Here is a 25,673-nt window from a genome sequence, read left to right on the forward strand (position 1 = left end):
GGTCCCTCAACATCTCTGACTATATTGATCTGAACTTTAGGGATAATTTCTCATTCAAACTAGTCTTAACCTGTCCGACGTGACTAACTAACCAGTCACCAGCACTAACTAGTAACTATCACTGCCGTCATAATATAACATCCATGAGTTTCTCCGTCTCAGAGTGACGCTACCAAACTCCATTGAAGAAACAGCTAATTTAACGATGACTCGTTAATCTGGTGACGTAGAACATACTTAAGGCATTACCTCACAGATCCGTCACACCTACGTATATCGTACAGGTAAAAACCCAGCAAAGAACATTTCCCTTTACTTTTTTTGGGATATAATCCAATGTAGTTACGGTGCCAAGACTGAACAATAGGAAGATCTGGTCTTTAAATGCAGATTTTTCTGAAGGACATTTGGGTGGAGTGGGTTCAGGTTTCTGAACATTGTGGACAGAAAAGTTTCTTTAAACCATTATTTATTTATTCATTTTTTTTAATTAGCTTTACTCTGAAATTTGTGTTCACTTGGTAGGTAATGTATGTAATTAAACACAAAGAGTTTAAATACTCAATTTTCTTTAATTTTGAAAGCACATGATGATGACAGTTATCATTTTGTTTCTGGTTCGAGCTGTTAGTATTACTTATAAATAACCTTTTAAAATTGAACTCTGGTAAACTAAGTATGCCAACTCTCAAAGACAACATTTCTTTGAATAAAACTTTTATCTTGAGTAATGACCATGACCTGAATAACAAAGAACCTCCTTAGAAAAGTTCAATTCAAAAGTTTCCTTAGATGATTGCAGGTTTACCCTTCTCTACTCTTTGGTTTGAGTTGCTCAGTAATCTTAATTCTGCAATCAAATGTTCAACATAGCATAATTATTACCAGTTCTGTTAATATTTAGTCCACTTTTAGATGATGCACACTGAGTTGATTTCCTATTGATTTAAACATTCCCAAATGTATTGCTATTATTGTTTGTGAGGTTACTGAGCAGCATCGGTCTCCCTGTGCTGAGTTTGTCCTACCCAGGGTGTCCCTGTGTTTTGTTCTGAGTCACTGTAGATAGGACCCCCATGACCCTGTGCTGAGTAAGCGCATTAATAAGTTAAATATATCATTTTTTGGAGTTGACTTTGGTCGTACTGAGTGAAAAGTTCTCACACTGTATACCAAACCGTATTTCTCATCATGTGTGGGTCTGTATGGAGGTTGTGTGTGATTTTTTTTTTTTTTTCCCACTCGGTTTATGAAACTGTCGGCTTTGGCCAGAAGTTATGACTGAGTGTCACCAGGCTGAGTCAGTGTGATGTCACAGCTGGGATGATGTTGGTTCCTTATCTGTCTGGACTAGTGATTCACCAATATCTTTTTACTTCCTTAGGAGTCGATAGATTAATTTTGACCTTAAATTTAAAATAACTATAGAAGTATATACAATTATCTATTATAACCTATAAATAATCAAAATATTTGGTTTGTCATCATTTTTCCATATTTTTCCATATTCTATTTATATAATAATAAGAGGAAGAACTTTAATTTGTAAAGCACTTTACATTTAGCAATCTCAAAGTGCTACAGAAACAGGGTCAAAAAACAGTTCAACAGATGAAGGCAATAGTAAAACCAACAGCGAATAAAATCACGGCTCCGCCCCAAATAGCAATTTATCAAGTTCCTGAGAATTAAGTCAAATGACTCGGTTCCACTGAGTAAAACAAATGAAATAGTGCGACGTAAAATTGTAATCTACATTGAATTGCCTTTGAAACGATATATCACACGACTAAGGGGGTGGGGCCTCGTCCCCTCCCTCCCCTTTCAAAAAGGCTCTTGACATCCGCTCATAGAATATCCATGTCAAATTACAGCCCGATTCAACAAGCATTAACTAAGGAGTAGCTATTTGAAAAATGGGGTCCCCCTGGCGCCCCCGTGACACGTACGAGGGTAATGGGCCCCATTTATATATTGGTATGTGCCAATGATTCGGTACCACCAACCGTCGTAATATTTGACTCAGAAATAAATGAGAAATCAACTTTCGTTTTTTTTTTTTTCTTCTTCTTGCCCCAAATCGAAAATCGGGCTCCGAGCGTCGATGCGTACACATCCATAGAGTATACCTACCAAATTTCAGCACGATCTGTTCACGAATTACACAGGGCGAGATAGCGATTTTAACTAGTGTACACAACGACAACAAGAAGAAAAACAAAGTGAGTGGTGTTTTAGGTCTATAAAGGCAACAACAAACACTATATAACAAATACATGGATTAAGTAAATTAGTAGTTAATACCAATGTGTACAATAATTAGTTGAACCAATGTGTCCTTTCCTAATATACAGTATTTCCTGCAGCATAATTTGCGACTTCTTTTTATTTATTTATTTATTTACCATTTCCTCATATGTCATCAGAGTATAACACTATCTATGACAAGTGCAATCTTTTTTGCAACATCTATGCATATTATGTTCTTGCAAAGTAGTAGTAGCAATTCATACTTTTATTCGTTTACTTAATTGTGACCAGACTTTATTAGGAGGAAAAAATATATAAAAAGGGAGATCACTGCACTGTTACATACAAGTAAGGGGGGAAATACAAGGGAAAGGGAGTTTTGGAGGGCAACAAAAAGTGTAACAAGAGTTCGTTTGTATAGAATGATGCTGCTGAGAGTGAAAACTGCTGTGCTAGTGTAGTGACATAAGTAGTGAGGATATCAGAGGGCGAAAATCCCACCGCTCAGACATTATGAAGACAGAAGTGAACAGAGGTGGTGAGTGTGTGCTTACAGGAGTGTCACATCAGTAAGCTATTCTAAAGTCGCAGACATGTCTGTGCATTTACAACGGATGTGTAAAACCACAGAGGACACAAGAGGAGACCATTTAGTCTGTGGTATATAGCTTTTACTTATTCAGAAGATGAAGTTCTTCATATCACGTCATATTACGTCCTATTTTGAACGAGAATGAACATTTCTGTCTCACTGACCACCTGTTTACGTAAACAAATTGCGTTTAAGTCTGTGATGTTTTCCCAAAACATGCATTTGAGGAAATACTTTCTGTCCTATTGTATTTTTCCCTTGATTTAGTTTTTAAATAATGGAAAAAAAAATAAAAAATAGAACAATATTAACAACATTGCCATTTCCGTTTAAGGAAGTGAATTCCGTTTTTCCATCAGTTTTCCCCAATCAACCCCTACTGGTTGTATCCTGGTTAGTGCTGTGAAGAGATTAAAAAAATGTGTGAATAATTAATTATGCTCTGTAATTAATTAATCTCTTTTTTAATCTCACCTAAAAATTGCAAAGTGGCTTTATAAAGTCATTTATTGTTTTTAACAGACTTTTACATTCCTCTGTATTTGAGAATAGTCCCAAGTGCTGCTGCCACCATTAATTTAGACCATCAGGTGGAAATATTGACGCGTACTTTTGTCAATCTCCAAATAATAGAAAACACAAATAAAATAAAACATCAGGTCTATATGTAGTGCTGTAAAGTTAGCACATCAAAAACAGTAAGAACACTTTTTTGAGCAATACAATTATTGAACATCAAACTAGTAGTTTTATTCTACTTCAGATGATAATATTTATCTGCTGACTTTGTTCATTTGTCAGTCGTGGACTTATTCATTTTAGCTCTGAACACCGTCATCTTGTCCAGTGTGAATTGGAGACATAGCGCGCTCGCAGCATGTTGCGGTTAGCACTGTCCGAGTGTCCGGGCTAACTGTCTGTGCTAGCTGCTACATGTTTAGCATTGAGGTGGTAGCGAAGGCTGCAAAAGCTCCAGTGATCGCTAAACTCTTTTTTGCACAATTTGCACATGACTGGGCTTTTGTTTTCCATCAGGTGTGTTTTTCTAAACTAAAATTAACGCCAACAAAGCTGAGACGCTCGGCAGCTTCTTGTATAGACCCTTTGATTGATTAGCCTGGAGGCAAACCACCATAGATGACTTAACCGCACTGTTAGACATTGGGGAGCGACCTAGTAGCGTGGCGGCCATCTTACCTCAGACCTCGTAACCCCTGTGATAAACGAGGGACTACTGTACCGGGAACTCTTGAAATAAGAAAGGTTCCGCGCCTTTTGCAGTGCTAAAGAAAGAAGAAGCGATTAATGGCGTTATTTTTTTAGCGCGTTATTTTTGTCTGCAATTAATTAATTGCAAATAACGTGTTAAAGTGACAGCCTCAATCCTGGTCCAGAATTGACTTCTCCCTGAAAATGTCTGGACATTATCAGAAATGGACCTAATGTGGTAATTTAGAGTTTGAATACTTATGTGAGACAATTTTAGTGTAGGTGTTGGCAGTTAGAGCCTCCATGTCATATGATACACATCATGAATTAAGCAGGTGTTTGAACACACTTCCAACATTCTTCCACCACCAAAGTACTTAGCATCTCTGACTCCGCCCACCACGAGGCGTTTGGTTCCCTCTGGATTTGTCAGAATCAGATGAATGCAGAATGATTACGTCTGTCGTCATGCACAGACCCCCGATTGTTCCCAGCATGCCACAGGGTTGGTGTGTAGCGGTCTGCCTGGAGGAGGATGGCAGGCCTTTTAACTGCCTATCTCCCTCTTGCTGTGCTGCCACAGGAAGTGGGTGGTGCTGTAAACAGGAAATGGGGCTGATGGAGGGATGGAGGACAAACAGCTGATAAGAAGTGAAGCAGCGTTTCCTTCCTGCTCCTGAAACAGAGGGAGGAGCCTCCTTAGTGACACAGAGGAGCTCCTCTGAAAGGCTGAAAGTGACAATATGAACACACACACACACATACACTCTCTCTCACACTCACACACTAAGGCTGGGCGATTTTGCCTAAAAAAAATCTCCAATTTCTTAAAGAAAAATTCGAGTTTCGATTGGATTTTCAATTTTTTTTTTTTTTTCATCGCACTTAAAAATGACTGCAGACATCAGATATATTGTCAGAAGAGTTAAAATGCATAGAACAATCCCAAATTATTAAGTAAATGAGGCTCTGTCATTCAACAGCAACTTCACAGTAGCTTAAATTTTCTGATCAGATAACTACATATTTTATAACATATAACATTACAATTAAAAAAAAATAACAAACTATTCCCTTAGCATCTCAGCATAGTGTGAATAAAACATTAAACATGCCTGTGGCACACATATAGCCTACAAAAACAGGGGGCTGGCTCACATTGCGCTACGGTAACCCACAAGGACGAAATGCGAAAAAGTCCCAAAAAACTGTGGTGGGGAAAAAAAAAGTAAATTTTATTGAAATTTTTTTTTTAGAACTCTAATTTGCCCAGCCCTAACACACACAAACACTCCTGCTCTGATGGGGAGTACCTGTGTAGCAGGAATGTGGTCCTGCAGCTGGTGGTTTGGTCCTGCTTCATACCTGGGAGTGAGTGGCAGGGAGTGACTTCCTGTGTGTGTCCACAATAATGTTTTAGTATTTTAGTATTTAGAAAATAAAAAAATCTGAGTTGTTGTTTTGTGTATTTATTTTGGCATTTTAAATATTGTAAATTTTTTTGTATATTCTTTGGTTATTTTTGTGTATATTAGTAATTGCCTTGTGTGTTTTCACACTCCTTTTCCTTTTAAACCAGGCTCAGCCATTTGTGCCTTTGTGTTCTAAACCAGAACTTTTATCACAGTAGGAACCACAAAGGTGTGATTGTATCTGATCCGAGGGGCCACATTATAAACATTCATGTTAGTATTTAGGATGACTGCTCGGAGGTGTCGTTTTGTGTATTTATTTTGTAGTTTTTAAATTTTTGGCATCATTTTTGTATAGTTTTTCTTTTTTTGTGTGTATATTAGTAATTTTTTACGTGTAGTTTGGTATATTTTTGCTGTTATTTAGTCTATTTTTGTTATTTTACTTTAGAAGCTGCACAAAATTAGACCAAGGGTCGACAGTTACTACGGTAACTCGGGATGCACAATAAAGATCCGACCGATAACTTTGACAAATATTGCAGGGTTCTTAATTTTTCTCTGACAATTAAACCAATAAGTTAATAAACCAAATATTATTGCCACTATTCTTTTCCTTTTAAACCATGCGCTCAGCTAGTGTCTCTAATGACCAATCTGAGTTGTCATTTTGTGTATTTATTTTGTACTATTATTTTTTTTTTTTTCTGTTTTTGTAGTCATTTTTGTAGTTTATTTTTGTGTATATTAGTGATCACTTTATGTGGGGTTTTTGTATATTTTTGCTGTTGTTTTGTCCATTTTTGTTATTTTATGTGTTTACTTTGGTGGCTGCACAAAATTAGACCGAGGGCCGCACACGTTATTATAAATATTCATGTTTGTATTTCAAATAATGAACAATCTGAGCAATTACACAGGAAAGAATAGCGAGTTTTGTCTACTTTTTTTTGTTCTTTTGTCTATTTTTCTTGTCCTTTGGCGTTATATTATGTATTTTGCATGTTGTTTTTGTATAATTTTGGAGTCATATTGTGTATTTGTTTTGTAATTCTTTTATGAGTTTGTTTCAGGGATCGCGCAAAATTAGAGCCACGGGTGTCCATGTTTGCAGTAGTTGTTGCTGATATTTAGTTTTTTTTTTTAGGAATATGAAACATATTTGGCAGGTTTTAGAAACGTCCTTCACTGTAGTTTTCATAGTTAACAGATGCATGTAAAAAGTGCCTTAATGGCCTGTTTTGTTATAATTGTACTTTTGATAATGAAGCTTTGTCACGAACACATCCATTCTCTGTTTGTTTGTGAGCATAGTCGAGTTAAAGTCATTTTTGAGCCAGACAGTTGTTTTTATCTAGTGCTCTTTGGTTTGTAGACATTGACCGTCGTCATGTTTCATGTGAATTTTTTGCTGACCTTTGGTTTGCTAGAGCATTGATATACATACAAAGATAACACAAAAACAAAAAGTTCTAACTTTGATTTGATCTGCTAGACCAGGGGTGTCAAACTCATTTTAGTTCAGGGGCCAAATACAGAGCAGCTTTATCTCAATTGGGTCACAAATTTTACGTGGGAAGACAAGTAATTTCAACATTATTTTGCCCAAGTTTGCACTTCTACGTATAAATAAATGACTAAATATGTAAGAAACTGACAATATACAAGCAATAAGTGATAAATATCAGCCCCAACATGATCTTCACTTAAAATTTCCTAGATTTTTGTGGCCAGTTTATCTTTGAAGGGTACTAATTTGAGGAAAATTTTAGGATTTTGTAAGAATTCTGCATTTCTTCAGCAGTTTGACATTAAAAATTACTGCAATCATGCAATATAAGCACCAAGAAAAACTGTGAGCCCCTGCAAATATTGTTGAATTTAATTTATACAACGATTCAGGTTTACCTTTTCCAACGTGCCGAATTAGATTCTCCAAAGAGAATGGCACTGCAGAGAGAGAGTGGAAAAATAACAAATGAAAACATTCAAAATATGAGGTTTTATAATGTTTTTTTGATAAAAATGATAAACACTAAATATTACCAGCAACTCAGAAAACAACAACAAAAACACACAAAATAAGAGAAAAATATACTGAATGATAAAAAAAACAACAACAAAATGACACCAAAAACACATGCACTAAGAGAGAAAAATACTTACTGTTACCAGCAAAACACAAAACGACAACAAAGACACAAAAGATGAGAAAAAAATACACAAAATCACTATAAAATACACAAAATAAACAGAGAAACATACAAAATGACACCAAAAACACACACACTGAGAATTTCTTGCAATATATACCTGTATATCGATTATCACAGAACCGATGGGCCAAAATATCGCAATATATTGTATTGCGATGTACCTGGCGATACCCAGCTCCACCAACAACACTCAAAAACACAGAAAATAAGAGAAAAATATACTGAATAATAAAAAAAAAACAAACAACAACAAAACGACACCAAAAACACACAAATGATCTTGATTAGAACATGAACTGAAAATACAAGAGTCAGTCTTTGTCCCACATCAGGAAGGAGATGACCGTAAATGATAAAAAGTATAGAAATAAAGGCACTATGTACTAAATACGTTTCATTCTCTTATTTACAAAATTAGATTCTTTAACGTGTGTGTTATTACTCAATCATTCCATCATTATGCTCTAAGGTTGCTTTTTCCCCACATAATTATGAGTAAAATGTTGTAGCTGAACAAAGGGGGTACTTAGATTCAGAAATAAGAGAACTGGGGTACTGGAGCCAAAAATGTTTGAGAACCACTGTGCTAGAGCATTGCTATAAATAAAAAAAGGTCACACACAAACAAGAAGTAATAACCCTTATGTGGTTATAGAAACAAATGGTTTCACTTTGTCATTTTTTTTTATGTAAAACTGGAGCATCACAAACAGAAACAGAACCAGAAGCATCGCAGCCCGGAGCGTGAAAACAAATAAGTGCAAATCAAACCGGTCTGAGTCAGCAGAAACACTCCTCGTCTGTTTGTTTCTGAGGCTGCAGGAAGATTTCAGCACCTACACTATTTATTCCTGTTTTTTTAAACCTGCTTTAGTGACTTCACTGACTTTTCAAAGACTGATTCTTACCCAGAATCCCTCAGGGCTCTTTGTTTGAATTTCCATATATATATATATATATATATACAGTATATACTGTATATATATATATTTTGGCAAACTCAACTTAGCAGCAGATCTGCTGACACATCACTACGGAGTGCTAAACAGAGCTACGTTCTGTATCAGCGAGGGAACAATTGTTGGTGAATTCATGCTTAAAGCCAGACATGCAGTCTGGCTTTAAGCATAAAGTGACTCAGCTTGTGGTTCATCAAAAAACTGAAATACTTTACAGACTTAAAAACATTCTGTTTATGCTGACTGCTGATTTTTATTTATTTATTTTGGCTCAAATTATTTTTAGTCTTAAAAAGCAATGACTTATTTTTTATTTTATTTATTTATTCAGTTTATTTTCGACATGGTTACATTCACTTTCACATTTAATTTTTTTTTTTTTTTTTTTTTTTTTTGTACATGCCGAAAAAGGAGACGAGAGAAGCAGATTGCTTTATCTAAGTCCCGTCCCCTGTTTTGAACACAGAAAATTTACATCAAAGCGTGTCTCTCTGCTCAAACATTCTTAGGTTTCATTTTTTTTTTTTTTTTTTTTGTCCTTTTTTGTGTAGGATTTATTCTCATCTGTCGTCAGTGTTGTCTTTCTTTATTCCTCCTCCTCTCTATCGTTGTTCATGTCGGCCTCGTTAATATACACACATGAGCTGAGCCTGGCACAGGTTTGAACAAATATATTGTGTATTATAGAGCTGGGCGATATGGATCAAAACCCATATCTCAATATTTTTTCTCAAAATGCCGATATACAATATAAATCTCAATTATTTTAATTCAAATGAAGTCAGAACAGAAAGACAATTTTGGGTTACATTTGTTGATGCAAAATGCCACACAGGCACATTTATTAACAAAAAGTTCTCTATAAAAGACAGCACGTGTGAGTGAGTTCCGTAGTGTGGCTTGTTTAGGGGAAGGTCTGGGTTGTGACGCACTCAGTAATCCATCTAACTGTGTTTTTAATGCTGTTCTGAGAAGAAGTGAAAACAGCAACACCTTAAACAAATGTTTCAAAACAAAATATATATATCGATATACTGTAGGAGATATTGTAATTTTCTGTATCGCCAAAATAGAAAACTCGGTTTGTCTTGAATCTCGATATAGAGCCCAGCGCTATTATATTATTATTATTATTATAAAATTAAATCATGTACCATTATTTCTCAATTTAACATTCCATCCAAGGGCACCAGAACATGGAATTCACTTCCACCTCATCTGATCAAACCTTTTCCCAAAACTAGGGCTGAACGATTTTGCGATTAAATATGCGATTATTTTTTCACTGAACACGAGCAATAAATCAATCTGTTTGATAATAAACAATTTCCGATTTATTTACACATTAAATAAATGTAAAATATACATTTGAAATCACAGATTACAACAATAAAGCAAACAAATCTGTGGCTTTACCTCTTCAACATATCATAACTAACTTCACGTTTCATGAAACATGTAAGCATGCACTTTTTAAACACTGATCTTAGCAGGACAGGACAAGAAAAAACAAAATAAAAATAAATTGCAACCTTTGCGATTAGAAAATTGCATTTTATGATATCGCGATAATATTGCAAATGCATTAATTGTTCAGCCCTACCCAAAACCTGCTCTTTAGTAAATGCTTTTTGTTCTGTTATTGATTTTAATGTTAATGTTTTTCTTTTTCCTGTTTTCTGCTGCGTTTCAATGTTTTGCTGTCTATTTTGCCTCGACTTTATTATTTATTTATTTTTCTCTTTAGTTAAAGTTTAAATGTTATATATCGGGGGCCGTTTTCTTCAAGCCCCTTGAGGGTTTATTTTGGGGTTTTCCCCTGGCCTGCATCTAACGTGTATTGATTTCTGTTAATGTCTGTCCACTGTTGATATTATGATGTTTGGTTGTATTTGAAATTTAAAAATTTTACATTTACAAGTAGAAATGACAAAAATAAAAATGTTCGTGGTCTCCTTAGGAATAATGTTGTGACGGCCAGAGAACTGGATGACACGTAACTAAGCACTAAAGTGATATATTACTCCATAGAAATTTCAGCCAATCAGATTTCAGCTGGAATTTATAAACAAAAAAAAGTGATGCCCACATTTTAAAGAGAAATTACGTGTATTTGAAGATAAAAGTTGATACAAATGTTTCCAAAGACATTTTGGTAAAAATGTTAAAGACACAAATTAGTAACAGTTTTATTATTCAGCTTTAGAGCGAAAAATGTATCACTTTAAAATATTAGTGACATTAAAGTTTCTCTGTTCTAAGAAGGTCACCATTTTCTTCTCTTTAAAGTAAATGATTAAATATGTTTCTCTGATTGAATTTGAATTTTGTTTAATTTTTTTTTATTTTATACACTTGATTTGGCCTAAATTCCGTGGGAAAATTAGGTAATTTGTTGTTAAACAGCGTTGGTTTAGTCTGACGTGAGAAATGAGTCGGGGAGTTAGTTCAGCCTAAAATTAGGTTAACAAAGAGAATTATAGTAGTTACTAACATTGTTTGTTACCATGATTAAAAGGAATACAATGTTTAGTCTGGATTTTGATGAGTGGTTATTTGGGCAGGGTTTTAAACTGCATGATTAACCCTCAAAGCAGTTCTTTCAGAGGTTTGATCTAATCTCACTCAGTTTTCATCACCTCGGACTTTATTAGCATTTTTCTCATCACTTTTTTAAAAGGAGACCCTGGCCAAGACAGTCAGTTACACACACACACACACACACAAAATTATTGATTCAATACACAAATGTAAACAGAATGTTTTGAACAGATACTGGCCACATGTGGCCCTCTGTATAATAACAAATACACAAAAGAACTCCAAAAAGTCACAAAATGACAACAAAAACACAAAAAATGACAACAAAAACACACAAAACTACACTAAATGACTTCAAAAATACACAAAAGGACTCTGAAAAGTCACAAAATGACAACAAAAACACTCAAAATGACAACAAAAACACAAAAAATGACAACAAAAACACACAAAACTACACTAAATGACTTCAAAAATACACAAAAGGACTCTGAAAAGTCACAAAATGACAACAAAAACACACAAAATGACAACAAAAAACACACAAAACTGCACTAAATTACTTCAAAAATACAAAAACAAAACAAACTAAATGTACATAAAAGTCACAAAATGACAACAAAAACACACAAAACTACACTAAATTACTTCAAAAATACACAAAAGGACTCCAAAAAGTCACACAATGACAACAAAAACATACAAAACAACAACTAAAATATACATAAACACTCAAAACAACAACTGAAATATACAAAAACACAATAAATGACTTCAAAAATACACAAAAGGACTCTGAAAAGTCACAAAATGACAACAAAAACACACAAAATGACAACAAAAACACACAAAACTACACTAAATTACTTCAAAAATACAAAAACAAAACAAACTAAATGTACATAAAAGTCACAAAATGACAACAAAAACACACTAAACTATACTAAATTACTTCAAAAATACAAAAACAAAACAAACTAAATGTACATAAACACACTAAACAACTCCAAAGACAAACAAAAGGACTCCAAAAAGTCACACAATGACAACAAGAACACACAAAACGCCAACTGAAATATACAAAAACACACAATATGACTCCAAAAACACACAAAACATTAAAATATAAATTATACACTAAGTGACTCCAAAGACACACAAAAGGACTCCAAAAAGTCACACAATGACAACAAAAACATACAAAACAACAACTAATATATACATAAACACACTAAACGCCTCAGACACACAAAAGGACTCCAAAAAGTCACACAATGACAACAAAAACACACAAAACGCACACTGAAATACACAAAAACACACAATATGACTCCAAAAACACACAAAACATTAAAATATAAATTATACACTAAGTGACTCCAAAGACACACAAAAGGACTCTAAAAAGTCACAAAATGACAACAAAAACATACAAAACAACAACTAAAATATACATAAACACACTAAATGCCTCAGACACACAAAAGGACTCCATAAAGTTAAACAATGACAACAAAAACACGCAAAACAACAACTGAAATATACAAAAACACACAAAACATTAAAATAGAAATGATACACTACATGACTACAAAGACACACAAAATGACAACAAAAATGTACAAAAACACACTTATTGGCTGAATGACTCCAATAACACACAAAACAAGTCAAATGTACAAAAATACACAAATTGACTCCAAAGACACACAAAATAACAGCAAAGACACAACACAATATAACAACTAAAAAAAAAAAAAAGATACAAAAGTACATTAAAAATAACACATTATAAGCAAAAAAAACCCTTTGTTCTCGTCCTAATGCTGTGGTTGGTCATTATTGCGAGCGTTGACATGAATGCCTATAATGTGGTCACACAATCACCTTTTTGTGATTAAAGTTTCCTATCTCTAGTGAAAATAAACAGTGCATTATGGTATTTGAATCTATTTAATATCAAGTTTGTGTAGCTGAGCTCTGTGTTGGCGTGTGCTGGTGACTTTATTTGATAGTTTGTGGGCGAACACGTCAGTGTCTGACGGCCGTAGCTCTGACTTCATTGTTTGGTCGTGTTTTTAAACTGGTTCTGTGGGTTGTGTTTGTTGTACCTGCAGCTGCTCCCATCTCTGTCGCACATGACTTTACACACACACACACAGTACTGTATATATTTAGAGTTAGCATAACTAACTTTAAAGTCTTACAGAGTTTTTGTGTGTTTGATGAAGGCAGATTTTCTTCACAGTGCTATAGGAATAGAATAATTCAATTTATTGAATGCAAACTGCTTAATGAAGGTAGAGCATGACACTTATTTCATTCTTTAACCCAAATCAATTTTATTTATTTATTTATTTTGAATTTATATTGCACAATTTAAAAAAAAAACAACAACAAAAACGGTACATAATATCACTGAAATAAGTAGATAAACAGTGCAGGAAGAGACAGAAAGCTTATTTGAAGCCTCCACCTAAATGCTAATCAACAATAAACACAAAAATAATCTGCGAAAAAATAATTTAAACAAAGGTTAAAATGATTGAACATGCAATAAAAATAAAAAGATATTAAAAGCATAAGTTAACATAAAGGGTTTATAAATACTGATCTAACTAACATTTTTTTTTTAACATTTCAGACAGTTTTTTGGCAAGGTGGGAATAATTGTTCCATAATTTAGTTTTCCTATATTTTAATGCAAGTTGGCCTCGTCTCTGATGAAATGTTAAGCCTGTGAAAATATTGCTTATGCCTGCTCAGCAATAACGTCAACACATCCCAGTTGTGGTTTCACTGTGTGTGTTTGTGTTCCTGTGTTCTTCAGCTCGAGGACTGCACGCTCCAGTTGTCCCCTCAGGGAAACTATCTGGACCTGGACTCTTCTCTGGACGAGCAGCGAGACGAGCTCGAGGGTTTTTACGAAGACGTAGCGTAAGACTTCTACTCTTATTTTCTTACGACACACACTCACTCGCTTACTCACACACTCACACACTCACACACTCACACTCACTCACTCACTCACTCACTCACTCACTCACTCACTCACTGACTCACGCACGTACGCACGCACGCACACACTCTCTCTCTCTCTCTCTCTCTCTCTCTCTCTCTCTCTCTCTCTCTCTCTCTCTCTCTCTCTCTCTCTCTCTCACATACGATTGCAAAGATGTCAAAGTTCCGTTAAAGTTCCACAGGAATTTAAGATTGGGAAGTTTTTTTATTTGTTTTATTTGTTGGAATTACCCAGAAATCAGGAGTCATTTTTAAATAACTGATGCTGATATTTTAGATCAGTGGCTCACGTCCCCACTTTCTCTATCAATCTCTATCAATGTTGTCGTTTGTCTGTTCTTTTTATTATTCACTTTATTTTTCTCTCTTATTTTGTGTGTTTTTGTTGTTGTTTTTGTGTTGTTAGAATAATTTAAATGATACAATCTCGCCGTGTGTGTGTGTTTTTGGTGTTGTTTGGCAGTTTCTTATGTCGTTTTGTATGTTTGTCCGTTATTTGTGTGTATTTTGTAGCGATCTTGTGTGTTTTTCTCTCATTTAGTGTGTCTTTGTGGTCGTTTTGTGAGTTTCTAATAATATTTAGTACGATTATCATTTTTAACTACAAATACACATTTTAAAAACCCATATTTAATGCTTTCATTTGTTAATTTTCCTCTTTCTCTCAAAGTTTCCAACTTTGAAAATTCCTAGAATTTTGCAACCCAAGTTTAAATGTTGTTTTTTAATTATATTATTTTAAAGGGATGCTAATCTTTATGTTTGGATATAATATTAATTTTGTAAAATGTATAGATTTAAAATTCTGGTTAATTTCAATAAATAATTCCCGTGAAAATTGTATATTTTTGAATATTCCCCAAATTCATGATCTCAAATTCCCATGTAAATTTACCAGAAATGTTCCTCCCCTTTGCAACCACACTCACATTCATAATTTATGCCTCGTGAAAATCATATTCAGCCTATTTTTGTTCAAAAAAGGCACGGAAATTAAAAAGCAACACATCATATTATTCAACTAATGTGTAAAATCATCATAATATGATATACTATCGTTTCTGTGATGGAGATTTAATCAAATAAATGAAATTAAAATCAAACTAAGCTCTTCCTTAGTTGTGCACCTTCAAAATAAAAGTCCCCTTCTTCAGACACCAAAATTCGACAAACACATGGTAAGATAAAATACAGACAAAAAAAATCAACACAAATACAACCTAAATAAAGAATAACTTTGATTATTTGCACAAACTGTCTTTCCTTTTCATGTTTTGTTTCATTTTTAAAAAATAAAATAAAATAATTGTGCAATTCTAACTATTTTCTCATTTAGTTTAACTCATTTATCAACCAGTTCTTGCACATCACGGGTAATTCACAGCTATTCATTCTCCCGTCACAGATACTTGGAGCTGATGCTGTTTTCAATCACAATTCATTTTTTAACCCCTTTTGACTGTGAGCACCACATATGGACCAGAGCTTGAGCTAAATATGTAAATATGTTGAGTTAAACACGCTTGTGATGCTTTGGGTTCTGCTTTTCGTCTCCATGTTACTTGAGTTGACCTAAGGTCCTGCTTTTAGACCAATCACACGCAGCCGACTGACCCCAGGAGAACTCGGCAATAAAAGGACGTTTGTTCTGGAATCATACACATTTTAAAGAACCAAGGAATGGTTAAAGATAAGACTGATATACACAACACACACACACACACACAGTGTGTTAAAGCTGGTGTTTATGACATTCCAAAGACGTTTGTGTTTGTGTAGCCGTGGCTTTGACCATGATGATGTAATAAAAATCAGAATCCTTCTCCTTTTTTAGGGAAACACAGATTCCCCCCCCCTTTCATTCTTTCCATTCCTCTGTGCCCTGCTTGTTTCCAGGCCGTAGTCCCAGCATGCTTTGGGGCTCATATGGAAACAGTCTGTAGGTGTGATGTCAGACCCTGTGTGCAATGCTACACATTTTAAAGAACAAGTCGACTCACAGCGGAAAGAAACAGTGTCTCCTTCGTGCTCATTGGACGGAAATATCTGACACAATGCTATTGGTTTAAAATCTAAGTTATAGGTTCTCAACGTGTTGGTCGGGACCCAAAAGTGGGACCAGGTTTCAGCGGATCACATGCATTCATCAGGGGGAAAAAAAAAAAGCTTTTGTTTGCTTTTATTTTGAAATGGTATTATTTCTACAGAATCTTGCCTTCACTTGTGTCCAGCCTCGTTTTTTTTTTTCACCAAATACAAAGTGTCAAACTTAAGGCCCAGGGGCCAAAACCGGCCCTTTAGAGCCAATTCGGCCTGCAGGAGAAAGTAAAATTGACAGAAAACATGAATCATTGAGTGAATTTCGCACTATTTCAGTGAAACTCACAGTTTTCCCATGCTTATATAACATGATGGCAGTTATTTTTCATTTCAAATTGTTAAAAGATCTCTCAATTTTTTATAAAATCCAATTTTCTTAAAATTATTCCATAAAAATTCCCCAAATTAAATACAAATTGGTCACAAAATCAATGAAGTTTAAAAGTGCAAACTATGGCACGTTAATGTTGAAATTGCTCTTTTTTTTCCCACCTAAAATCTGCGGCTCCGGCTTATGATCAAACTGGTCCTTATTTGGCCTCTGAACTAAAATGAGTTTGACACCACTGACCAAACACCAGTGTTATTGAAATGTGATTGGTTAAAGCAACAGGCTGATTGTTGCTGATTGTCATAAAAGCTCGTCATGCTAAATAATGACATGACTTGGATTAAACATAGGTTTGTAATCCTGAATGTGTGGTATTATTATGAATTAAAGGGAGGACGTTTACCCATCATTGGCTCCATGTCAAACACAGCTTTGATTTTATAATATTTTTATTTACAGCCCTATAAGATCAAGCCCTCTCATGTATTTTATAATTTCTAATATTTTAATATATATATAGAATCATGGACGAAGCCTTAGTGATAACGTGACATAGCGCCGTCTCTGTTAAAGCCCCAACTTTAACAATCTCAGACAGATGAATTATTAAAGCACATTTAAATCTCACCTTTTTAACCTTTTCACCTTTTTTTCCATTTCTCTCTTAGTCTTATAATTATTTTTATTTTATTTGTTTTAGTTTCAATGATTCATGCATATTCTGCCTTATTATACTGTATTCTAATTCTGTGTTGTTGTTATTATAATTAATAATACTAATTATTCTTATTATTATATTTTTGTTATTGATGTTAATTGGTACAAAGTTTATAGTTATGTATATATTTAATTTGAATTTGTTGAGACTTATATGTATTGATTTTATTAATTTATTAGTACATTTTTTTAAACTACAGCTTTCCGTTGTGTTACTAAGTTGCTCTTCTTTGTTATGTTATTATTTAATATATTTTTTTCTTCTAATATATATATATATATATATTTTTTTTTAAGCAGCTGATTCCGATTACAGGGCAATATTACTATTATCAACACGAATCGGACATTTTGGGATTATTAATCATAATCTCCTTTGCTGTTTCCTTCCTGTGATAGTTTGTATTGTTTCTGTTGGAAATCAACATGTTTTTATCAGTTACATTTAGGAATTTAAACATTAGTCATGGTTTGGGTCACAGTTTATCATCAGTTTGTGATGTTGTGTTCAAAACTTCAGAGTAGTTGAGAGAGACGCTCTTATTGTGAAAGGATATTGTTTTTCCCACTGGTTTGAATAGCTTTATTGTGAAGGTGTCAGACTTGGTTTTTCAGCCTTCTGTGTGAGCAGGTGATTGGCTGATTAAAGAGCCTCTCTCACATTATTATTATTATTATTATTATTATTATTAGGGCTCATACATTAGTGAAAAAGGAAGTTGTTCCTGTTTTTCTGTCTGATGGTTTGCTTTTTCCTCCGATTGTTCCACAGAAAAGGAAAGAAGCCCATCCTGATCCTGAGGACTCAGCTGTCGGTGCGGGTCCACTTCATCCTCGGTAATTATCTCCTCCTCCTGCTGATGATGACTCAGGAGGAAACTTCTTCTTCCCTCGCGTCACTTTTGAACCACAGTTACGCTGCTTGCACAAAGCGGGGAGGATGTCCTGTCTGTTAACTCTTTTTCAATCTTTTGAGCTGCTTTCTGCTCCATTTTTGGCTTTTTCTTAACCTCTGATTAATGCTCGCAGAGAAACAGTGCCTGTGTGAGTGTGTTTTTTGTATCTTTTCACACCAAAGTGACACAAACTCAGCTGCTCAGAGACCGTTTGTTTCCCCAGAATATTTCTCATGTAGTTTCTCTACAGTACACCACAGACACAGTCGAATAAAAATCACCTCAGTGTCAGAAATCCATCATCATCCACAGATGAAGCTCTCCTCCTTCCTCCCATACAAAACTGTTTCCGTTGCCACGTTTTCCAACCCGGTTTGACTTTAAGTCAGAGAAACATTAGCCTCTCACTCTGATGTCTGAACTCGTGAATTTTTCAACTTCCTTTATCTTTTCTTTCACTTCGTAGCAGAATTTTAACACGTTTCTTAATTTTGTCCTCATTAGTGAGATTTGTGCACAGATTTACAAACAACGTAGCATCCGTCGGTTGCCGAATTATTTTGCATAACAAATGAGCACCTTCAGTATTGTATAACGTGACTAAAATATCCAAATTACGAGGACATGCCACCACCTGGTTTGTATTACAATTTGAAAAATATGAATACGCAATCTTTGGAAATCTAAAAATTGGTTCATAATTATCAATAGTAAAATTGCGATTAATCGATTATCTTTTTTTCCTCCACCACCCCTACTGCCATCTACTGGACATTAGGAGATGGCGATAATAAGCTGGAAGAAGTTTGACACTATGGGTGCTTTGACGCCGGTTTGGTCCCAGACTCGGTCCAAGTGGGCCGGAGGACAGATGATCATTTAATCATTTTGGTTTGGCTCAGTTTGCGTTAAGAGCGCAACTTCTGATCCATTCCAAACAGCCTCTGGTGCATGAGTTGCATGAGCTAGCCACTTGGGGGCGCTGAGATTTCTCTAGGCAGACAAACAGAAACCTGAAGAAGAAGCTCTCATCTATGGGTCAAAGCGAGCGCTTAAAGCTGCAGTATGAACGTTTTGTTTTATTTTGCTTCATTTGGTCAATAATCCATAATCACCTTTGAATATACTGTAATCCAAAATGTTATGATAGGAAACGGATCCTCTGCAGCTTCACTTGTACCTACATGAGAGGTTTAGAAATCTTTCTGCCAATCAGAGATCTTTTTACAAACAGAGTGCTCCATGAGCTGTTTTGCATCCTCTGTAGTAAAGTTCAATGGTGGACATTCCAGCAGAAGTTCCCAACGCATTGCATTCATGTCAGAGTCTCTGCTATACCAGAAAACTCTCCAACACAAGACACAGTCCCTACATTTGTCACTAGTCTACTGAGTGAAAAGTTGCTAAAAATGCACGTTCACGAGGACAGCGGTAAGGGGCGATAGGTTTCCAAACAGGGAGGGGAGGGGGAAGCGTGGTTGTTTCTACACAAGTTTCAGGATTCTACATACTGCAGCTTTAAGAGTGCGCAGAAACAATAGAGCAGCAACAAGTTGCCGTGATTTTGGTAGTTTTAAAGCTGATATCCGGAGTTTCTGAGAAATCTATGTTTATGTATGATTCTTTTGAAATGCGAAAAAAATACCTAACTAGTCCTTTACTATGGTCTACTGCTGGTGGTCATTCATATTCATTAATATATACAAGTCCCTCTTTCGTCCTATAGACCCTTATACAAATGGAAATGATCTGATTGTGCCTAGCCAATAAGCTTCAACTTCTTGTTTTTGAGACTGTCAATCAAAGTGAATGTGGAACTGTGCACGGAAACAAGGCTGCGTCACAACAGCAAACAGGTAAATATGATTTGGGCTTTGACCTACAGTATATCAATGTGACCTTGTTATGTTCCGCGATGTGTGTGCAGAAAAATAGAGGAGTGGCTTCTTATAGATTGGGAGAGGCAGTGGGAGGAAGTGAGGCTGTTTAGGGCGGGGCATTGAGACGTTTCTCAGAAACTTCCGATATCAGCTTTATGGTCTTGTTTTGCACCGTTGCCAGTACTCCTGACCACCATCTCCAATACTTCCTGTTTTTAGTCCGTATCAAGAAACGCTTCAAGTCCGGCAGAAACAATCGCTCTAGAATTCACCTGTTTTTTCTGCTCTAGACATTGTTTGCGTGTTCACACTGCCCAAACAAAGCGGACTGTCCCAGCTAACAAATCCTGGTGGTTTTAAACGCACTATGGTTCGTCGGTGTGAAGGCACCCTAAAACTGCCATCACATCCGGATGGTTCCAGACTTGGATTGAATGGGCGGAGAACAGCTGATTGGTTTGCATTCACAATGCACAGTGACTGCCTGACTCACCTTCCCTCAGTGAGTCACGGAGCCTTTTGTACGTTTGTGCGATGACTTCATTGCCGTCTTCCGCTGCTTAAACATTTTAAAACCTTTTATTCCTGTGAGTTTCTACAAACATCCACACATTATATGTCCAAATATGAACCATTTTTATTCTTTATTCATATTGCAGTGATTGCAACTGCTTCAAGACTGTCGTTTTAGTCCAGAGTAAAGGAGAGTTTGCTTCTTTGAGTCTGGTTGCATATTCACACAAAGCAAAACAAAGCAGACTTTCTGGAGGAAACAAATCCTAGAGCAGCCAATGCGAGCCAGGTTTTCTCTGGCATGAATGTGCCCTAAAACCTTAGTTTAGTGTTTCTTGGAAGTACCGTGTGTTATCTTACAGGATTGTAGCCAGTTTTCAACTTTGGTGTTTAGAATGAGTGCCTGTCTTTCTGTGTAACGTCTCCCTGTTGGTCCGTCTTTGGCTCCGCCGATGCAGTGAAACCTCTTTTTGTTGTGTTATGTTGCGATGATATGTGTGTGTAGCTCTCAGTGTTTCTCCTCTGACCGCTGTGGCCTTTTCTTTTATTTTTAGCCAATGTGAGCGTGTTGTGTTGCTGCTGGACTCAGATTTCCTCTGAGTTTCACACAGAGTCTCAGACTATAGAGCGGAGACGGCTCACATTGTCCAAAACGCTCATTTCTCAGAAACGCAGCTTTAAAAAGACTCATCTTTATTTAAAGCTTTCAATCAAAAATCGCCCTTTTATACAGGAAAAACTAACAAAGCAGGAAACTTGCTCACTGTTGCTGCTCTGTGTCATTTTCCTTTTGGGAAAATATTTTTTCTCTCTCCTCAGACTCTGGGTTTAAAACCCAAGTGTTCTGGCAACATGACATTTAAGTTTTGTCTGGAGGCAAATCTGTGGAAAGGGGGCAAACCTGATTATAAGTTGCTAAAATGACAGATTTATAAAATGTTTCTATTTCCTATACACTTGTACATTGACTTATGAGTTTAATTTGTTCCGTGACGGAGCTCATAACTCAAATTACACGTTTGTAAAATAATTTTTCCCATCAAAATGAATTGAAACGTACGACGGAGTATTAGGGCCACATTAAAATAATAAAAGAGCACTATGAGATTAAAGTCATAATATTTCAAGTTATCGTTTTATGAGAATAAAGTTGTATCTTAATAATATCATTTTATGTGATTAAAGTAATAAGAATTTAAGATTAAAGTCATAATATTTGGAGATTGAAGTCATAATTTTATGAGAATAAAATTGCAATACAAACAGGATCTTGTCTGTGTTGCGGTCACTTGTGCGTTATACAGAATGTGGAGCATTTAGTGAGAATATAATTCTCTTTAGGTTGCACACATGGTGAATTACTGAGCCTTTTAGCCCATCATCACCACAATGTTATCAGTAATAGTCTCTTTTGTGGAGGAGGAACTTGCTGCAGGTGGTCGTCTTCAGTGCTATTAGTGTTAGTTGCGTTCACTTTAACAGGGAGATATGACCTTATTCTCATAAATTTACTACTCTATTCTCAAAATGTTACTTTTTTAGTCTTGAAATATTACAACTTTAGTCTTATAAAATTAATAATAATAACACTTCATTGGATTTTATATAGCGCTTTATCATAGACACTCAAAGCGCTTTACAAAATGAAGGCATTATTTTTTCACTCCACACTCAGTGGTGGTAAGCTACTATTGTAGCCACAGCTGCCCTGGTGCAGACTGACGGAAGCGCCATCTGCCCCTCCGACCAGTAAGTAGTTTATTTATAAAGCGCTTTTTGCAGATAAAATCACAAAGTGCTGTACAGAGTTGTGGTAAAAGTACAAGTGCAACACAATAGAATAATAAAACAAGAGTGCATAAATATCATAAGAACAGCAACATTAAAGGATAAATAAAAATTAAAATCCAGTTAACTAGCTTTACTGTAAAGTGTAGTCTTCAGCAGTTTTTTAAAAGTGTCCACACATTTGAGCTCCCTGAGAGACTGGTGCAGGTTATTCCAGAGTCTGGGAGCTACAGCCTGGAACGCCAGGTCTCCCCTGTTTTTAAATTTAGTTTTTGGGGTCTTTAGGAGACCCTGACCTGAAGACCGAAGGCATCGCCCTGATGAGTAGGGGCACAACAAGTCCGAAATATATTTAGGGGCCTGACCATGTAACGCTCGGAACGTGAGAACTAATATTTTATATTCTATGCGAAACTTAACTGGAAGCCAGTGCAGAGTAGCAAGAACGGGGGTGATGTGGGATGTTCTAGAAGCACCAGTTAAAAGTCTGGAAGCAGCGTTCTGAACGATCTGGAGTCTGTTTAGGGTCGACTTATTAAAACAAGTAAAAACAGAATTACAGTAGTCAATACGAGATGATATAAATGCGTGTATGACCAGTTCCAGATCTGATTTTGATAAAAGATGCCTCACTTTAGAGATATTTCTCAGGTGGTAAAAACAGTTTTTAGTCAATTGACGACAATGTCCCTCCAAAGACATGGACTGATCAAAAACAACCCCAAGGTTTCTGAGGCTGGTTTTAACAGATGAGCCCAGATCACCAAGAGAGTTTTTAATTAGAGGGATGTTTTTATCAGGAGCAATGATCAGAGTTTTTGTTTTGTTTGAATTTATCTGGAGATAATTTGATGACAGCCAGTTTTTGATACAGGATATACAGTCTAAGATCTCGGATAAAAAGTGAAACTCTGAGTCATTAAAGGAGCAGTACAACTGGATATCGTCAGCATAAAAATGATAAGACACATTTTTAAAACCACGGATCAACCGACCAAGAGGCATCAGATACAATAAAAACAAAACAGGCCCCAGAACAGAGCCCTGGGCTACTCCACATGACAGGTTGGACATATTGGACATGACATCGTTAATAGCAACATTAAAGGTTCTTCCATTAATGTAAGAGGTAAACCATTGGAGAACAGTACCAGAAAACCCCATCTCAGATTTTTGTCGATCAACCAGTATACTGTGATCTACAGTATCAAAGGCAGCTGTCAGATCAAGTAAAACTAAAACTGTGTAACGACCAGAGTCAGCGGCCATCATCACGTCACTAGAAACTTTCAGAAGAGCAGTTTCAGTGGAGTGGATCGATCTAAAACCAGATTGATATTTATCATAAATATCATGCTGTTCCATGTATGAGGTTAGCTGCTTAGCAACCATTTTCTCCATGATTTTAGACATGAAGGGAAGCTTAGATATGGGCCGGTAGTTTATAGGCTCCCCTGGATCAAGATTGGGTTTTTTAAGAATGGGGTTTATTATCGCATGTTTAAAAAAGCTGGGGCAGCTCTGTCCCATTGGTGTGTGAATGTGAATGAGCGGATATGTAAAGCACTTTGTGACCTCTGTCTGTGAAAGGTGCTATAGAAATAAACATTACATACTCACTCACTCTACATTCGTACTTGGCAATGTGGGTGAAGTGCCTTGCCCAAGGACACAATGACAGCTACCACTGGAGCGACTGTCCCCCACTGTGGCACCTGGAATTCTCAGTGGTCTCCCATCCAACTTCTAACCAGACCCAGACCTGCTTAGCTTTAGAGATCTAAAGGGATTGGGCAATGACTTTACGACTTTATTCTTGAATTATTATGATCTTAATGTCTTTTTATTTAAATGTTGTTAAATTGTTAAAGATAAATGTAGCCATTTTTCTTCTGCTGGAGTTTTTTTTATTAAAAAACACGTCTGAAAGATTCTCCCACATTCCCTTTCTCTCACTTGTAGAGAGAACTTCCTGTCAAATCTGTGCTGCTGCATCCTTAGCTCCTTTAGCTCCTTTAGCACCTTTAGCTCCTCTGTGGTTAGTTCACATGCTAACTCACATGTTTGTCTATAACTATCCAGTGAAACAGTTTGCTGGGCGGATGTTACCATGTTTACTGTGGGGCTGCGTCTGCTACGCCAACTATCGATCGGTGGTGTGTAACACTGGCTCAAAACCTAAATATCAGCTCACAACTCAAAGCAAATGAATTGTGGCTCGTCTCTGTAAAAACTTGATTCACAATGAAATAAACCCAAATTATTGATATTTTAGTGCCCATTCACGTAGCGCTGGACAAATTTCAACTTTGCGTTCATGCCCTCATGTGGGGTCACCTAATATGTCTAGTAATTGATAAAAAAAAATTACTGATTGTGTGTATATATATATATATATATACACAATCAGTAATTAAAATACCACACACATTCTCAAACAATTGTATTTTATACTTTCACTTTCTCAAATATAGATCTAGTTTTTTAAAGAAGGAAATATAAAAGTATCTGAGCTAGCGCATCTTCTCACTTTGTGCACTAATCTTGGCTACTCTGTATTTGTAAAGGTAAAACAAACATAGTATAATAACCAATTCTAGAGAAAAACGGTCTCTGGGTCGCCAAAAATAAAAATGGGGTCACAACCTAAAAAAGGTTGTGAACCACTGGCTTAGAATGATCTATTTTACCATCATACGGTGTAGGGCTGCTCAGTTAATCGAAATTCGATTACGATTTCTATTATTACACCCAACGATGACAACAATAACATAATCGAGGAAAAAATGCTAATATACATATATTTGTTTTTTCTTTACATAAGTTTTATTCGCTAAATAAACAAACCCACTATTTCGGACATCTACAAATAATAAAGCTTGGCACACACATGTTATTAATACTAACTTTGAGTTGTTTAATCCACGCACATGCAAGCTCCTCCCCTCCGCCCCGACGCTCTCAAAGCTAAAGCTAGCCTGCAGGCTAACACAAGGAAAGTTGTTGCTCGTGGTATTGAAACATGGCAGGAGAAATGCAGCAAAAATGCTTGGTAAACAAGTAGCAAATCAAATTGTCTTCTATGGGAACACTTTGGGTTTGATGATGAAGGCCGAGAGCAAAAATACATCACGCAAGATGTGTTTTGTTTTGTGCAAAAGTGAACATATTTGATTTTAGTCTTTGAAGGATTTTATTTATGTTTAAAGAATATATTTTATGTTTTTTTTTTTTTGTACAAAAAATCA

The 25,673-nt window shown here is 35.8% G+C and overlaps 1 protein-coding gene across 8 annotated transcripts in view; it reads left to right on the forward strand.

The window, feature by feature from the left end:
- The window catches only part of fhod1 (formin homology 2 domain containing 1), a 55,202-nt gene that overhangs the window by 361 nt on the left and 29,168 nt on the right, over positions 1-25,673 (forward strand). For all 8 annotated transcript variants that reach the window (XM_028473146.1, XM_028473164.1, XM_028473173.1 and 5 more), the window contains exons 2-3: positions 14,010-14,116; positions 18,121-18,185. In XM_028473146.1, coding sequence (XP_028328947.1) covers positions 14,010-14,116; positions 18,121-18,185 — 172 coding nt within the window. The remainder of the gene's footprint in view (positions 1-14,009; positions 14,117-18,120; positions 18,186-25,673) is intronic.

This window comes from Gouania willdenowi, chromosome 3 (assembly GCF_900634775.1).
Source record: "Gouania willdenowi chromosome 3, fGouWil2.1, whole genome shotgun sequence".
NCBI lineage: Eukaryota > Metazoa > Chordata > Actinopteri > Blenniiformes > Gobiesocidae > Gouania > Gouania willdenowi.